This window comes from Pyrus communis, chromosome 15, assembly GCF_963583255.1.
Source record: "Pyrus communis chromosome 15, drPyrComm1.1, whole genome shotgun sequence".
NCBI lineage: Eukaryota > Viridiplantae > Streptophyta > Magnoliopsida > Rosales > Rosaceae > Pyrus > Pyrus communis.
Genome location: NC_084817.1, coordinates 23,315,078 through 23,331,336, shown reverse-complemented (window position 1 = coordinate 23,331,336; position 16,259 = coordinate 23,315,078). Strand labels below are relative to the sequence as shown.

At 36.1% G+C, this 16,259-nt stretch overlaps 1 protein-coding gene, 1 long non-coding RNA gene and 1 pseudogene across 4 annotated transcripts; 1 reads left to right on the top strand and 2 right to left on the bottom strand.

The window, feature by feature from the left end:
* The window catches only part of LOC137717218 (serine carboxypeptidase-like 45), an 18,557-nt pseudogene extending 17,849 nt beyond the window's left edge, over positions 1-708 (bottom strand).
* A 345-nt stretch (positions 709-1,053) lies between these two features.
* On the bottom strand, positions 1,054-8,653 carry LOC137717478 (serine carboxypeptidase-like 45). 2 transcript variants are annotated; one of them, XM_068456861.1, is made up of 10 exons: positions 8,350-8,653; positions 8,059-8,157; positions 7,826-7,921; positions 2,845-2,937; positions 2,661-2,731; positions 2,293-2,568; positions 2,091-2,206; positions 1,810-1,908; positions 1,589-1,706; positions 1,054-1,496 (listed from the first exon to the last, which is right to left on the bottom strand). In XM_068456861.1, exons 1-10 carry the CDS (start codon positions 8,603-8,605, stop codon positions 1,338-1,340), a joined length of 1,383 nt encoding a protein of 460 aa, XP_068312962.1. In that variant the 5' UTR covers positions 8,606-8,653; the 3' UTR covers positions 1,054-1,337. The 2 variants fall into 2 exon arrangements, with proteins under 2 accessions (XP_068312962.1, XP_068312963.1); XM_068456862.1 differs by having other exon boundaries at positions 1,810-1,905.
* Positions 2,948-7,799, top strand: LOC137717479 (uncharacterized). 2 transcript variants are annotated; one of them, XR_011065779.1, is made up of 5 exons: positions 2,948-5,896; positions 6,398-6,439; positions 6,753-6,862; positions 7,023-7,127; positions 7,601-7,799. It is a non-coding gene; the product is annotated as an uncharacterized lncRNA (long non-coding RNA). The 2 variants fall into 2 exon arrangements; XR_011065778.1 differs by having other exon boundaries at positions 6,753-7,799.
* Positions 8,654-16,259: the final 7,606 nt, after the last annotated feature.

The window sequence follows — 16,259 nt, the reverse complement described above, 5'->3', positions numbered from 1 at the left end:
GGACCTTCACTTAAACTCACAAAGCTCAGTTATTTGGTTCGTAATTGTACTACGCAACAAGCATTCATTATGCATAAAATGTTACAAACATAGGCGTCGCTAAGTTGGCTGAAGTAGTAAGAGCAAAAACAAATAATGCATGAAAATTTTGTGGTAGGGATTATATTTGAAATTGGATTTGGATGGAAGTTCACATCCATTGAGCCAAAGAACAAGAGGCTAGAAACACAGGAAAATAAACCTAAAGGGTTCTCGAAAGAGGAAAATAAACATAATCTGCATAACTTTCATTAGGAAATTGTCAAAGGCCTGAGTCTTATCCTCCAATGGTGATCGAATATCTTGCCTCACAGAGGTGTGCCTTAATGCAAAGTGACACGTACAAATTTTCCTGCGAAGGGTTCTGTTTTAGCAGCGAACAATCTAAGAATTTAAACATGTTATGTTATTATGCATCATAAGAAGTAAGAACTAGCGAGAGGACATTGATGTATGTTATTGGCTTGAAATACAACGCGCTTTGTATAAGTTGGCTATTAACCATGCTCATTTTGTTCACGAGTCTAGTGGATTTGACGAGTTGGGTACCATGTACTGGACGCATCCTTGTTGTTAACAACTCAGACGTACAATTTCGATTTCTGTTGGAGTGTCAATTAAACTCTTTTTAACATATGGAAGAAGATTTATTCGGATGTTGCCTGTCATTCCTTCGAATGCCTTTATTGATGCAGAGAAAAAGCGCTAATTAAAACTGACATTCTTGTTCTCATGAGTATACCGATTTTCTTTTGTCACTGTTCTAAAAATCCTCGCCTAGCGCCGCCTAGGCACTAGGCGGTTGGTCACCGCCCGATTAAAGCCCAAGCATTTGAAAATTAAGAAATGATGGCTAGACTTGCTGAGGCACCTGCCTAGACCGCCTAGCTCGTCCAGACCGGCGAAGGTTGCGACTCACTAAGAAGAAAATAGATAAATTTTATTTTACATTTTACCTTTTTCAATAAATTATAAAAGACTTGTTGAATATTTAAATAAACACACATTATATGCTTGTTTCTTATGTTTTTATTATGTTCCAATACTTAATGATATATATGTCATTCTATTTTGTAGTTTTTGAAGAAATTACATATATTTTAAGTATAAACAGACACTTATTTACATGAAATATAGTAGATTTACTTAAATCCTCCTAGTCCGCCTAGGTGCCTAGGCACTAGGCCTCAATCTGCCACCCGACTAGCTCCTAATGTCTTTTAAAACCTTGCAGTTTGTTTACTCAATAATTCTGCGTAAGAAATGAATAAATATGTTTCTTGATTTCTGCAATTTGATCAGTTAGTACTTATGGCTTTTGGCAGTGGCTTTCCTCTCAGAAATGAGGCAAACAGAAGTAGTGATCTCTCTGGCTGCGAAATTGGAGCTTCATGGCCTGCTCCTCTTATGGTAGCGTAAGATAAAGCGTCACTGTATACTTGTGTCCATCCAGCAACCTGAAAAGTTAAAAATTTATAAAGGATAAAAACTGCTAAGACCACAAGTAGATAGTCCGAATTTTCCACTATTATTATATTCACGAACCGACCTGTTTTTCTTGAACCCAGACTCTGTAAGGCACGTTCGTTTGTAGCCCCAAGTCCTTTGCCAATCCGTTCACCAGTGTCCGTGTACTCGTTAGTGGAATAATAGAATCTTGATCTCCACTGTGGAAAACATGTAAGATAAACTTTTAAGGACAATTTCTAAAAGACTAAGATTATCGAAGATGGCAAGAGTTTTGATTTGTACAATGGTGAGACTCATCACCTGTAAATCAAAACCCGAATTCCAGACTTGACAAGGTCACCTAAAACTGGAAGCATCGGTGTTTCCAGGTTTTTCAGGTCATACTGGATGACAACTCTGCTGTAAAAGAGAATAATCAAAGTTAGAAGCACTTTAAACAAAAAAGAATTGCTGCATAAGGAACATTTCTTCGATCTTCGAATAGTTTGGAATATAATTGGAATTCTTTTCATGTTTTGATTCATCTTCAGAACCTAATATGTTTATGTGCATCAGTGATTCACATGAGATGAGATGATTACTTGCTGCAAAATGTCCAATTTGTGATTCGGGCATGAAGCGCCTCCTGAACATCTGGTCGGTTTAAGTATGAAACTATTTCATCTACGAGACAGACATCTATCTTCACTGTTTTTCGCTGCAGATGTGATCAGTGAGTTGGAAGTTTTGTATATTAACGTAGAGAATTTGAAAAAAATGAAAGGAGAAAATACCAAGGCTTACCAGTTGGAAAGCTTTGACCGATGATAAACAGACATCGAGAGTAACATCATTTCGGTTGATCAAATGTTCAGGGACTTCTCTTTCAAATTGGTTCGCCACTGCATCACAAGCAGGGGTAAGGGGACCACCACGAATTCGCTCCTGTCTAAAAATTTCAGAATAGTTGCAGACTGAAGTCAAATTTGCGAAGGTTGCATCTGATATTAATCCATGAGACCACCAGTACTCTGCTCGTGAGTTGATATCAGTACTGAATTCGAGAAGAGGATTGCCAATCTGCAAGCAAAAACAGCTCAAGCATGACATCTTAGTCGAAAACATCAACTCCAAAGTATTTCACTTCACTTTTTCGATTCCCGTTTGCTTACTGCTACTGCTTTCAGATTGAACTTCAGTTTTGATTGGATAATGAGTTGTGCAAGCTGCAGAACATAGTGTCCTGGCAGTGACAAAATGGAAACTTTTAGAAGCGCATCGTAAGTTGGTACCTTTTGAGTTTTCTAATTGGTCATTAGTGATAGAAATGACGGTTTTACAAGTAAATGATGTTACCTGCATAGCTCACTCCTGTGATAAACAAATCCCTATTTTTATACTCAGGGAATTCGTCGAACCAGCGCTGAAGGAACTCGAGATTATCTCGTGCTGAAAAGAAGAGAATCGGAACATGATCAGAATGTACATTATACCTATACTAAAACTCAACACAAAACACTGTTCATTAACAGTAAACGAACTAAATTGCCCTTCAATTCCTTTGTTATCAGCCATTTTTTCCATTTTTTACACAGCTAAAAGACACTTTGCCCTTCTAGCCCACGCATCTGTCATCCGTGTGCTTTTTGGTTCCATCTTCTTTTTGGTTCTATCATCTTATACACGTGTTGCTCACCGTGTCCCTTTTAGGCTGCCCATGAGTGGATCATCGTTGAAGGCTCTACTTCGATTTCTTCTTGACATTTCTTTCCGTTTCCACTTCTCTCTCACTCTGCGGTCATCTCTCTTCTCCTCTCCTCCTCTTATCTCTCACTCTTCCTTCGGGTAATTTTCCAGTACGCTTTTCCAGTTGCTTCCCACATTAATCTCACCCTAAAACCAACAAATCCCAAAAACCCTGAAGCCCTCCAACAAATTGAAAAAACACCATCTTTGCCGAAAATTTTGAATTTTTCTCAGGAATTTTTGTCTATCCCTGAGATTTTCTTGGTGGGTTTTCCTTCTCAGGTCCCGTATGTAAAAGGGTTTTGGCTTTGGTAGTAGATGAAGATCGGTGACAATGATCGGAGTTCATCACCGTGTGGGTGATTCCAGTGGCTGGCTTTCAATTCTGGTGATTTCTAGGGTTTTGTGCTGAGTAATATTTAGGGATTTGGTTTGGGTTTGTGGGTAAGCAATCTTCAGGGTAAATTTAGTACCCTTTATTTTCTCAAATTTGTTTCACAGCATGATTTTTGGTCCTTTACTGAATAGTTCTTAAGAATGTTGGAATTTTTATTTGTTTTGATTTGTTTTGAGTTTGTTTTTTATTTTATTTTCAAGTCTTGAAATTGTTTCTAATTTCTCTATAAGTAAAATAAGGTTGAGGATGAAATTTATTCTTTCTTAACACTATTTGACTGCAGATTCTAGGTTCCAACCCCCAGTTACGCAGCATGCTTGATTCCAATTCTTAATAAGGGAGATGATGCAAAACCCATAATTTCTTCGTCAGTTGGCTTCTCCCGAGACTATGCAGGTATATTTATTCAGGATGCCTAATGTTTGAGTTTTGAAGTTTGTGCCTTACCAATCACAGCTCGACAATCCCCAGCATTAGCAACTATCAGGTTTCTTCAAAAAGTACAAACTATGTAAGACCAGGACATGAAACCTAATTAAGATTCACAAATTCTGAATGCAAAGTATTTAAAAAGTAATTCTGGGCAAACTCAATGCTCATCATTCAATTCCTTTCTCTCTTTCATAATATAACTTTTGCTTCTTATTGCCTTTGTTTTTTTCTTTTCTATCTTGCAGATGCTCTTCACTTTGCAGCAATCACTTATGTCGCAACTTGGTCGGCAACAGTGACAGTCAGCCAAGTGACATAATTTTTTCTTTGATATGTCTGATAGAAATAGCCTGAATTATTTCTCCCTTAGATCCCTGAATCCATATTGGTCACTATATGGATTAATCATGCAACTCGATTGAAGTTTGAATGTAATTTCATATTGTTAAAACCCTTTAAATGGATGAGAAAATATTATTAAACCCCTCAAGCTTTATTCGAGCTCTACTTTCAAATTAATTTTATATCAGTAAGAGAACATAATTTTACTTGAAAGGTTTGGAAAAAACTAATAACTCTTGGTAAAATGTCTTTATGTCACAGACAAGCAAACATTATCAAAACTATGTGTTTGAGTTGCAAAGATATGTTTGCAAAGGAATAGGTGACCTCTGTATTCTAAATTTCTAACTTTTTTTTCTTTTTTTTTTTTCCAAAATCCATGATGAGCAATTTATGTTTCTCTTTCTTTAACATTTTTTCCTTCGGTTTTGCTGGCTTAATAATTTGATTGACACCTACTTCTTAGAATTAGAATAGAATATGGTTATAATTATCTGCAATTGTGGGGTAATTGGCAAAACTCAAGTCCCTTTTATGAATGTTTGAAGGAACAAGCATAGTTTGTAAACCCCTGCCTTGCTCATACATGTTTTACTCTTTCATTGTCATTTAATTTATTTTCCTGTTTTGGTTTAGGCTTTTAGTTTGGTTTGTTTTGCTGTTAACTTTGTTAATCTGGTAAGGATTACATTTTTCTGATAGCTTGAATTTAGAATTTGATTATAATTTCTTCTTTTTCAACGTAATGGTTAATCCGGATAAGGATGTAGTTTGGATTCAGGTGAGGTGGGGGAGACTTTTTCTTCAAGAACCTCTTGGTGGAGTCCCTCAGAGGACAGAATAGTACTATTCAGTGACTAGGAGCTGAGATCCCAATTTCATTACAATTTCTTCTTTTCAACTTAATGGTTATCGAATTGATTGCTTTTCCTTTAAGAGTACCAAAAGTAGTCTACGCTCAGCACTCATACCCTTCCATTTTTTTCTTCCCATTTCCCCAAACAATACCAATGTTATTCCCTTTTTTTTCAAATTATAAATTTTCTATATGCAATCTTATTTTTAATTTTTTTTTTTTTATATTTTTGCTCGGAATTCGTAAGTGTAGTGTTTTCAATTTGTTAAAAGGCAGGATCGTATTTCCATTCAGTTTAATGTCATTTTAACCTGGTGTTGGTTTACACATAATTTTTAGCATTTTCCACTTAGGTTCTGATTTTAATTTTGCTAAAACCTATAGATTGTTAAACTAATGACAAGCTATTACTATATATTGTTCGTATCAAGGAGGAAGACATTTTTAGATCACCCTGAAATATAGCTAGGAAAACATCATTTATTTTTATTATGACAAACATTTATGCCTTACACTGTTGACTTTCTTCAATGCTTGCTCTAGATTCTACAGGTTTTTTTAAAGTTTATTTGGTTGCTGGAAAAAAACTGAGAAATAAAGGGCTTCAAAGTTTGATCATTTGTGCCTCAAATTTGGTACGGTTTCTTTCCCGTATATAATTTTGATTGGTATTTATAGATTTTCATCATAAATTATTGTATTCTCTTGCAAAGAAGTTCATTTTTGACACTTATGTCAACTTTAACACCACTTCACCAAAGAACTCAATTTCAATTAGAGAAAGAGGAAGAGGAACATAGAAGTTTGCCCACTACTTCTCTGTTTCATCAATAATATCCACAAACCCAATTCTCAGCTTTTAGGTTTTTTTTTTTTTTTTCACATCAATTAATTTTGCCTGCAATGTCAGGGCATGATATTTTAGAGAATTTTTTGCTCATAATTTTTTTGGGTGAAACAAATACATATGAGTCTTCACTAAGTTAATTTTATGTATTATAGTTTTATTATTTCAGAACTAAATGACATCTTGCAGCTTTTGGTAGGTTTTGTGTAAGCTTACTTGCATTGCATACTTTGTTTACAAACAATGTTTGGTTTAATTTGATGATAATATATTTGGTAAATCATTTCAGAATTAGTCTCTCCAACCTCCATAAGTTTACAATATTACTACGGTAAAACTTAATTTTGGATTGCATGTTTGAAAGTTTAGCCTTTTGTTTAGGAAAACGATCCTTGCCGGATCCTTTTTCTGGAGATCCGTGGGATCTTGTAATCATGTCCGTTCATCATACATTATGCAATCAAAAATCATTTAAAATTTAAAATTAAATATAAATAGTACCTAACGAAAACTGACTGCACGATGTACGATGAACGGACATGATTACAAGATCCCCATGAAAATGATCCGGCGAGGATCCTTTTCCCTTTTTTTAAAATTTGAATTGCATGTCTCAAAATTTATAGTATTTTCTTAATTGCCAGCGAAAAGCTCAGAGAAAGAGGTAGCAGTCATCGATCAAATTCGAGTTCAAATATGAGTTCACACCTGAGTTCAAATCTTATTTTTGAGCCTTTGTTTCGTCAGTAATCAGGTAAAGCTCAAATATTTCCTACATGTCTTAATTTTGGATTAGTCTCTATATCTACACATACATGTAACAAATATTCACTGGTCCCTTACAATGATGATCAATTAGTGTAGTTCATGGATATAAGGGATATATTGACAAGGGAATATATTGAAATATGTAGGGATATATTGAAATATGCAGGAAATTGTTTCACTATAACACATTGAGAGTCAAGGAATCTCCTTCTTTTGAGCTGGCCATGTCGGAGTATATTTTTACTAACTTGGTAAGCTATATCAAAATTTAGACTCTTTTTCTTGCCTTTTGTATTTGTGTTTGCTAAATATATATAATATTCGTTGAGTTATTTGGTATATAGTTGATTAGATTCCAGTTTGTATATCATTTGACGCCTAGCTACCATATTTTTGGCATATAATCCATGCGATTGCTTAACAAAATTTGGTCAATAGTCTCAATTAAATGACTTCTGTGTTTGTGACCTTTTACCCAAATTTTATATATTTTATCCTTTCAAATTTGTGTAACTTTTGCTTTTTTAGAAGATTAATTTTTGTATAAAATATAAATCTTAGAAACATTCTACCCATAGTGTAGTCTAACGAATTTTGTACTGTTAGTTCTGCACCATTCCAATTTGGATTTGATTGGATAAATAATAGCATTGTTTAGCTAATTAGCAAATTTCCTCATATTCCTAAGCTCTCTCCAAGCAGTATATTGGTGCCTTTGTTTCAGGGTTTTGAAGACGCTGGGGATTTCACCGTGACAAATAAATTGAAGACTTAGGTTCTAAATATATTTTTACATGTATGTAAATATATATCTAAAACTATCAACATGGTTTATACAATTTTTAAACCCCCGCAACATCGCGCAAGCAGGCTTTCTAGTGTGTTTACTATTTTCGGGTTATATTTTGTTGGTTGAAAGAGGATTAAGAAAGTCGTATGAAGCAAAAACCTGTGATATCGTCGTTCACGAAGCCATAGAATGATTTGTTTGCTGAGTAGGAGAAGCCTACTCCTGCAGGTGACTCCAAGTATAGCATATTTGCTTCTGCAAAGATTATATAACAGGAGAAAATCCATCGTAATTAGTATCAATATTACGTGAATAATCGGGAGCAGAATCTAATTAACAACGAATGTGACACAATTGTGATCACTTAAAGACTAATTTAATGGAATCATTACCTCTATTCCAACTAAAATCTTTCTTGAGTAAAATGTCTCCGCTTGGTTGAAAAGGTCCGTGCTCGATGAAAGCTCCTCCAACAGATGAACAACCAGGACCTTCACTTTAAACTCACAAAGCTCAATTATTTGGTTCGTAATTGTACTACGCAACATGCATTCATTAATGTATAAAATGTTACAAACATAGGCGTCATTAAGTTGGCTGAAGCAATAAGAGCAAAAACAAATAACGCATGAAAATTTTACGGTAGGGATTATATTTGAAATTGGCTATGGATGGAAGCTCACCTCCATTGAGCCAAAGAACAAGAGGCTTTGAAGCAGGATCAGTTTGTGCTTCAACAAAGTAGTAAAAAAGTGATCTCCCTTGCTTTTCATCCACAGTTACATATCCTGCATATTGGTGGAAGTTGACTTGTGGTTGACCAGGCAACCTTGTGATTTTATCAGCTTCTTGGAGGGAGTTTGCCGTGGAAAACGCTTGGATGACAGTTGCAAAGACTGTGGCGACGACGACGATACTCCCTCGTTGAGCCTGCATCATGAGAGAGAGAGAGAGAGAGAGAGAGAGAGAGAGAGAGAGAGAGAGAGAGAGAGAAAGAGAGAGAGAGAGAGTGAGAGAGAGAGCTTCAAATATGAATTGTGGTGTAGGATGGTACAAGTATATAAAGATCTTATCTCGATTTTATCTGGTACCAAGCTGGCTAAGTTGTGTAAGACAAATTGTCCAAGAGCTCTCGTATTCAACATATTGTATTGTTCTGACGTGGGTTAGGCAGGACAACCTGTTATGATACCAGTTCATAAATGTTCATGAGTACAACTTGCTCTTGCAAGAAAGGTACTCTACTTTGAGATTCTAAGCGAGTGTTATGCATATATATAGGGATTGGACGTCTTGAGTTTGATGCATATCACAATACTGCTACACTAGGCAGGGAAGGGATTTTCATTTGTTTTTTCTTCAGAAAATGGGGATTAGTTGTGGCCCTATGGAACCCACTCCGCTTCAAACTTTAACAATCCAAACTGACTATTTTGTAAGTCTTGATTCATAAATCATCCTTGAAACAATTCAATCCGAGATATTTTGTCCATTTAATTGTCATGCTAAAATTTCAATGTTTCTTAGAACACAATGTTTGATACATATAACAATACTGCTACACCATTTGCCTATTTAATTGTCAATTTGTCACGATAAAGTTTCAATGTTTTTTAGAACACATTGTTTGTCAATTTATTTGAACTCAATTAGATGCCTCAACTATTTCTAATTTGGCTAATATTTTGCAAGGACGATCTGTGAGGTGCAACTTGAAAAATAAACAGTTTGGACCATTAAAGTTCAATGTGGTGTGGGTCATACAACCAATCTCCATTTTTTGAAAAAAAAAAAAAAAAAGGAACCCAAGACTCTGACTACTACACTAGTGTGAGTTTAATATGTTGGTACCCCACTCACGAGTTTGTATAAAACTTACGAATGCCATATACTGGTATTATATTTCAATTTTTCGCCCTAATGAAGAAGTGTGATTTTTGTATGATTTAATATATTAGTATTACACTCACATTTTTTGACGTACTGTGGAAGTAAATATTGTGTGCCGTTTCATGAATCAATAAATAAATAAGAATTTGGGTCCTTGTTTCTCCCACTCTGTTTTTTTTATTTAAAATTTACAATGTCAAAGAAAATGACCAGAAAAGTGTGATACACATGTTTTACAAAATAGATTGACTTGGTGTTGTGTTATCCGCAATATTAACCATAGTCCAGTGAACAAAGTCCATGGTGTTACCTGTTCAATTGATCAAAACACCCATCACTCATCTAGCATCACCTCAATGGTACATTGACAACAAGGCTTGGACAGTTGTGCATAGATAAGGATGAGCAAGAAGAACATTCTTATAGGGTTTCAAATGTAGTCATGCATATAAATACTATTGTTTTACTCTTTATGTTTTGAGCTTTAGGTCTGCCGTTTCTTTCTTCTTCAAAGATATCAACATATTTTGTAATCAATTCAAACCATATACAAGATGATTCTTTTCCTCAACTTGTAGTTTAAAATTCTGAAAAGCTTGCCCAAAGCTTGTTTCAAGTTGCTTAGTTCCAAGCTAACTGCTCAATCTCCGCAACTTAGCTTGAGGGGGAATATTAACCATAGTCCAATGAACAAAGCCCATGGTGATATACCTTGCCAAGACACATGTTCAATTGATCAAAACACCTATCACTCATTTAGCATCACCTCAACGGTTCATTTACAGCAAGGCTTGGACAGCTATACATAGATAAGGATGAGCAAGAAGAATATTCTTATAAGGTTTCAAATGTAGTTTTTTTGTACCATACTTGACCAATCTCAAAACTACCAAGCACCGGTCAACGTCATACCTTCAAGGACCCACTGAGGGGTTCATGCTGAGGCACCCATGTCGAAGCACAAAAGTTTCCCTCCAACCAGAAGGCCAATCACAGGGCGACACATGTCAACGTCATAACAAAACTCACAGAGTTCCACATCGATCACGGACAAAAGCTGGAGACTCTTCTCAACTATAAAAGAAGAACATTCTCCTACAATTAATCCATAATGTCATTATTGTACTTAAACTAGTTATTAGAACCCATTGATGATAACTATGCTTAAACTTATGTATGTGTAAACCCTTCACTATTAATGAGAACTCCTCTACTCTGTGGACGTAGCCAGACTTAGGGTGAACCACGTATATCTTATGTTTGCTTCCATATCTCTATTTCCTTACATATTATCCTCACTAAGTGACCGGAGCAACCAAGCAAAGGTTACAAACTTGACACTTTACATTGTTCCAAAGTCTTCATTGATTTTGTGCATCAACATTTGGCGCTGTTTGTGGGAAGAAGGCACTTATTCTTACTCTCTTTAGCTCCATCAAGCTGGTTTCTATCGTTCATATGCTCTCATTCGATCAAGAATCCATCTCCAACATGGGGAATGAAGAAAGCCACAACACACAGAATGACATTCCCCTTATGCCTAGTGTGAGGCAACGAAGAAAGGAACAAAAAAAGTTTGTTCTTCAATCTAAAGTCGAAAAGCTGGAAGCTCAAAATAATAAAATAGCAATGAAGAATGAGATCCAGGAGCAGTATGAGAAGCTCTTCGAGATGCTCCATGAGGCTAGGCATACTCAATCACACGAGCCTATTACCCATGTGGACGTCAACCATCACCTGGGTGCCCCCCAACATGGGGGGTCACTGGTCTTCAACATGGATATTCTTGATGAGGAGCATGTTACTCATCAATGTCTTGATCAACGTGAGATTTTTCTCAACCCAGCTGCTTCGACCCGAAGCATGAAAAGTGGAGGGAGACACTTCCTTGCAGAGGGAATGGAAGGATCAAGAGCCTTTTACTGTGACTGTCGAGACTTCCTAAGACAGCGTTGAGAAAATTTTATCCACATAAGCTCAAGGATCAAAGAACCAAGAGTCATTGAATGGCTCGGTCCTCTACCACAACATAGGCCAACGCCCAATCCAAGAAATGAACGACATGCCTTGGAGGGACATGAAGGTGTAGAAGACTCGGGGGCTCCAAATGGCACGTCTTGGAAACCAGTACGGTGAATCTAAGGAAAAGCCATATGCCTTTAACCAAACTCCCTTACTTCCAAGGGATAAGGGAAACTTGCGAATAAGAGTTCTAATGGTGCCTGACTCCACTCAGGACCTTCTTATCATGCATCTCCTCGAAGAAGTGAACAGGCTAAAGGACGAGCGTCATGCCCAAATCCCTAGCTGGGATCAACCAAGGCCCAACCCTCTGACAAAGAGAATCCTTGACACCCCTCTACAAGGAGAAACGAAACAGAAGCTTGGCTTGCAATCTTATACAGAGAGGGAAAATTCGATTGAGCATATCCACCACTTTGAATCTACCATGGCATACCGAAGACACAATGATGAAGAACGATATCTCATATTCCCCTCAACTATCTCTGGTGAAGCTCTCAATTGGTATTGTTGTCTTCAACCTAATATTGTGGATTCTTTTGCTAAATTAAGAAGACTCTTCGTGGCTCAACACATCTTCCAAGCTGATCGCTTACACAACGTTAATGAGCTATACACCATTCGTCAGAAATCAAACGAGTAATTGTGTGAATATGCCGGTCGCTTTAGCTATAAGTACTTTCGTTGCACTGAGGCAGATGACAAAACAACACTCAGGGTTTTCACGGTAAGCATACGTGAATGCTTCTTCAAGTACATGATCAATGCTAACACTCGGAATACTTACTCTAAGATGATGATGCAAGCTTACATTCATGCCTTTGCCGAGGCAAGGACATACCAAGGGAAAACTCATGTGGTTAACTCATATCAACAAGTGGGGAGTGGAAGTCAAGTTCTACCAAGTGATGAAGTTTTGGCCATTCAAACACCCATTGCAACCTCTTTTGCCTCACTTAGCTATTTGCTAAGTCACCAAACGTATTCGTCTCTTGGTAAAAGGGAATATTTTTACTCTTAGCAAGCTCATTACAATAAGAGGGATAAAGGTTCGTATCAAGACAACCAGGAGTGAACGTACCTTCAACTATTATGATCATGGGGTCAAGCCTCGCTCTTTCAAAATGGGAGGACTAGATGCTAAAGGAAATGCTATTATAAGAAGACATATACATTACAAATGTTTTGACCCTCAACCGTTTGAGATCTTTTGTAACACAAGTCATTCGATAAATATTTAAAGAAGAAGGAAGTCAGACAACTTCGCTTGAGTCTTTTACATTCCTAACATTGGAACATTTGGTCTACACTGACCTACCTCTATACTCTAACTCAGAGCTTCAACATGCGTACTTTGACACAAAGTAAGTGAAACTAAGTATTACAACCAACATGGTTCACATATTAAAAGCATGGATTCCTTTATGCATAGCAAAACATTCATAAGCATGACTCATGTCAATCAACATAAGCATCATACATCTCAACACATTCTTACATAAGCCAACTGATTTTCGAAAGGGTGTCAACATACTTTTGTCATTCGGCATTTGCTACAATGTGCCTCGACACCTTGCCCTTATTCTTACCAACCAAGTGATGAAAGGTACAACTTGTACTCTAATATCATTCGGCAACTTTCCACTCTTATCACCAACTAGGTGATGAAGGAACTCACATTCATATCACCAACCAGGCGATGAAGAGTACAACCAATACTATTAATAAACATTTTTGCCTTATCAACTCACCATTCTTCCCACCAACTCGATCAAGAATGGTACAACTTGTACATGTGAACTCTTAGCATCACAAATAATAAAAAAACCCTCAAGCCTTACAACTCAAAAGAGGGATAAGCAAGCTTAGCTCAACCCAACTGGGGGAGCACTTATGACCAACAAGAGTTATTTATAGTTACCAACAAAGTCTTATTACAAGCTAACAAAAGCTTCAGTGCATAGTATACAAAGATCAAGCTCTTCATCCCTCTTGCATCTACTCCAGACATTTCCCCTTTGTAACAATGCAAACACTACAACTTGTAGAAAGCTTCGCCCACTCTTGATCAAGACTATGCGAAGCAAAATCAATTTATATGGTTCATTCGAACCTTCAACTACTACAATGTGTTGCTTGCCTCGCACATTCTTGCTCAAGAGTGTGAAAGCAAAATCTATATATGTTGTCTCTCCCACATTTTCTTGTCCATAGTTCAAAAAAATAAAAAATAAAGAAATTTGCCATAAAAAATCCGAAATTAATTGTTAAGTATTAATTAAGCAATTAATTAATTATTAATTATGACATGTAAAGAAGGCCAACAAAGCTTCAACACATAGGAGGCAACTACAAATGTAAAAAGCTTCACACACTCTTGATCAAGCTAGTGTGAAGCAAAATCAATTTATGGTGCCCAACAATTAGCTTCAACTATTCAAGCTATGTGCCTAACGAAAAAGCTTCACCTACAAAGCTTCAATCTAAAAGTTTCGCCTACAAAGCTTCAACCAAAAAACTTCGCCTACAAAGCTTCAACATACAAGCTTCACTTACAAGGCTTCAACATACATGCTTCAACTTAAAAGCTTCAACTTAAAAGTTTCAACCTAATAATTAATTAATTATTTTTTTATAATTATTAATTATTTAATTAATTGTTAATTATTAATTAAGCAATTAATTAATTATTAATTATGACATGTAGAGAAGGCCAACAAAGCTTCAATACATAGGAGGTAACTACAAATGTAAAAAGCTTCACACACTCTTGATCAAGATAGTGTGAAGCAAAATCAATTTATGGTGCCCAACAATTAACTTCAACTATTCAAGCTATGTGCCTAACCAAAAAGCTTCACCTACAATGCTTCAATCTAAAAGCTTCGCCTACAAAGCTGCAACCAAAAAACTTCACCGACAAAGCTTCAACATACAAGCTTCAACCAAAAAGCTTCACGTACAAAGCTTCAACATACATGCTTCAACCTAAAAGCTTCACCTACAAAGCTTCACCTACAAAGTTTCAACCTAAAAGCTTTACCTACAAAGCTTCAAATAAAAAGCTTCAACTACAAAGTTTCAACTAAAAAGCTTTAACCAAAAGGCTTCAACACCACAACATATAGAAAGCTTCACACACTCTTGATCAAGACAGTGTGAAACAATATCAATTTATGGTGTCCTACAACTAATTTCAACCACCCAAGCTATGTGCCTAAGCAAAAAGCTTTAACCAAGAAGCTTCAACTAAAAAGCTTTAACCAAAAAGCTTCAACACTACAGCATGTAGAGAGCTTCACACCCTCTTGATCAAGACAGTGTGAAGCAAAATCAATTTATGGTGTCCTAAGAATAACTTCAACTATTCAAGCTATGTGCCAAAGGAAAAAGTTTCAACAAAAACCCTACAACCAAAAAACCTTCACCCAAACACTGTAAAATGTAAATCTTGTCCAATTAAATTATTTTTCAAGCTTTCCCAACTCCTACAACAAAACATGCTTCATTGTCCTAATCTCAAGACGATACAAATTCGAATACACAAATATTCAATAGAATATAAACTATACAGCAAAAAACAGAATACAAACACATGCGTACAACTTAGACACGGACTGCAAATTAAGCAAAATTCAAAGAACATAGCCTCAACCTTTCACCCATTTAGCTACCAATCAAGAGCCTTCGGTCCAATGGCATAGCCACCCACAAGGCTAAGGTGGGTTGTAGCCCATGGAGGTTTTCTGTAAGGGTAGTGCTATCCATGCACTCATTTTTACTTCTTACACACCTCTCTGAATTGTCGGTTGTTCAGATCGAATGAATTAAAGATGATCACTAACAAAACATTAATAAGGTTGTGTTGGAAGTAAAATGGGTTTGTGAATAGATCTATTATTTTGTAAACTCATGCTTATAGCCTACTCAGTTTCAATACATATTATTATTTTGATGTATATTTAGTAGATGAAAGGTAGTGAATAATACGTTTTATGCTAAAAATTATAAATTAGTTCTATCTCCAGTCCCCCTTTATTTACCTATTCTTAATTTAATTAGTAGGTTAATTATTTATATGGTCCTTGAATTTATCGGTTAGGATTATGATTTTGAGAATAGTTTATATTATAGGACAAGGATTGTCTACCCTCCCACTTCCGGTGCCCTCTCGTGCCCTCCTATTTTGTGTGGTCACGGTTAAGCCACGTCAACATTTTATATTGTTTTTTATACAAATAATAAGACAAAAATGAATAGTAATATAAAATGTTGACGTGGCTTAACCGTGACCACAAAAACAGGAGGGGGAGGGCACCGGAAGTGGGAGGGCAGACAATTCTTGTCCTATATTATATTGTTGTTCTTTTATATTGATTATTATATAATTTTATATAAGCAAAAAAATAAACATATAATTTTATGGTACTATTTTCAACTAACCCACCCAAGAGAAAAATCATGGCTCCGCCCTTGCTTTAGTCACACGGGTCCAAGAAAAAATCTCGATCCTCTGAAGCGATGGATTCGAAAACCTTGCAATTTGTTCACCCAATAATTCTGTTTACGAAATGAATATATGTTATAAATAGGCAAAAGTTAGAGACCCTTGCTAGGGATCGGAGCGAGGTTGTTGCAAAATATTACACTAATACAAAATGATTGCAGATAAGAGAGAAAT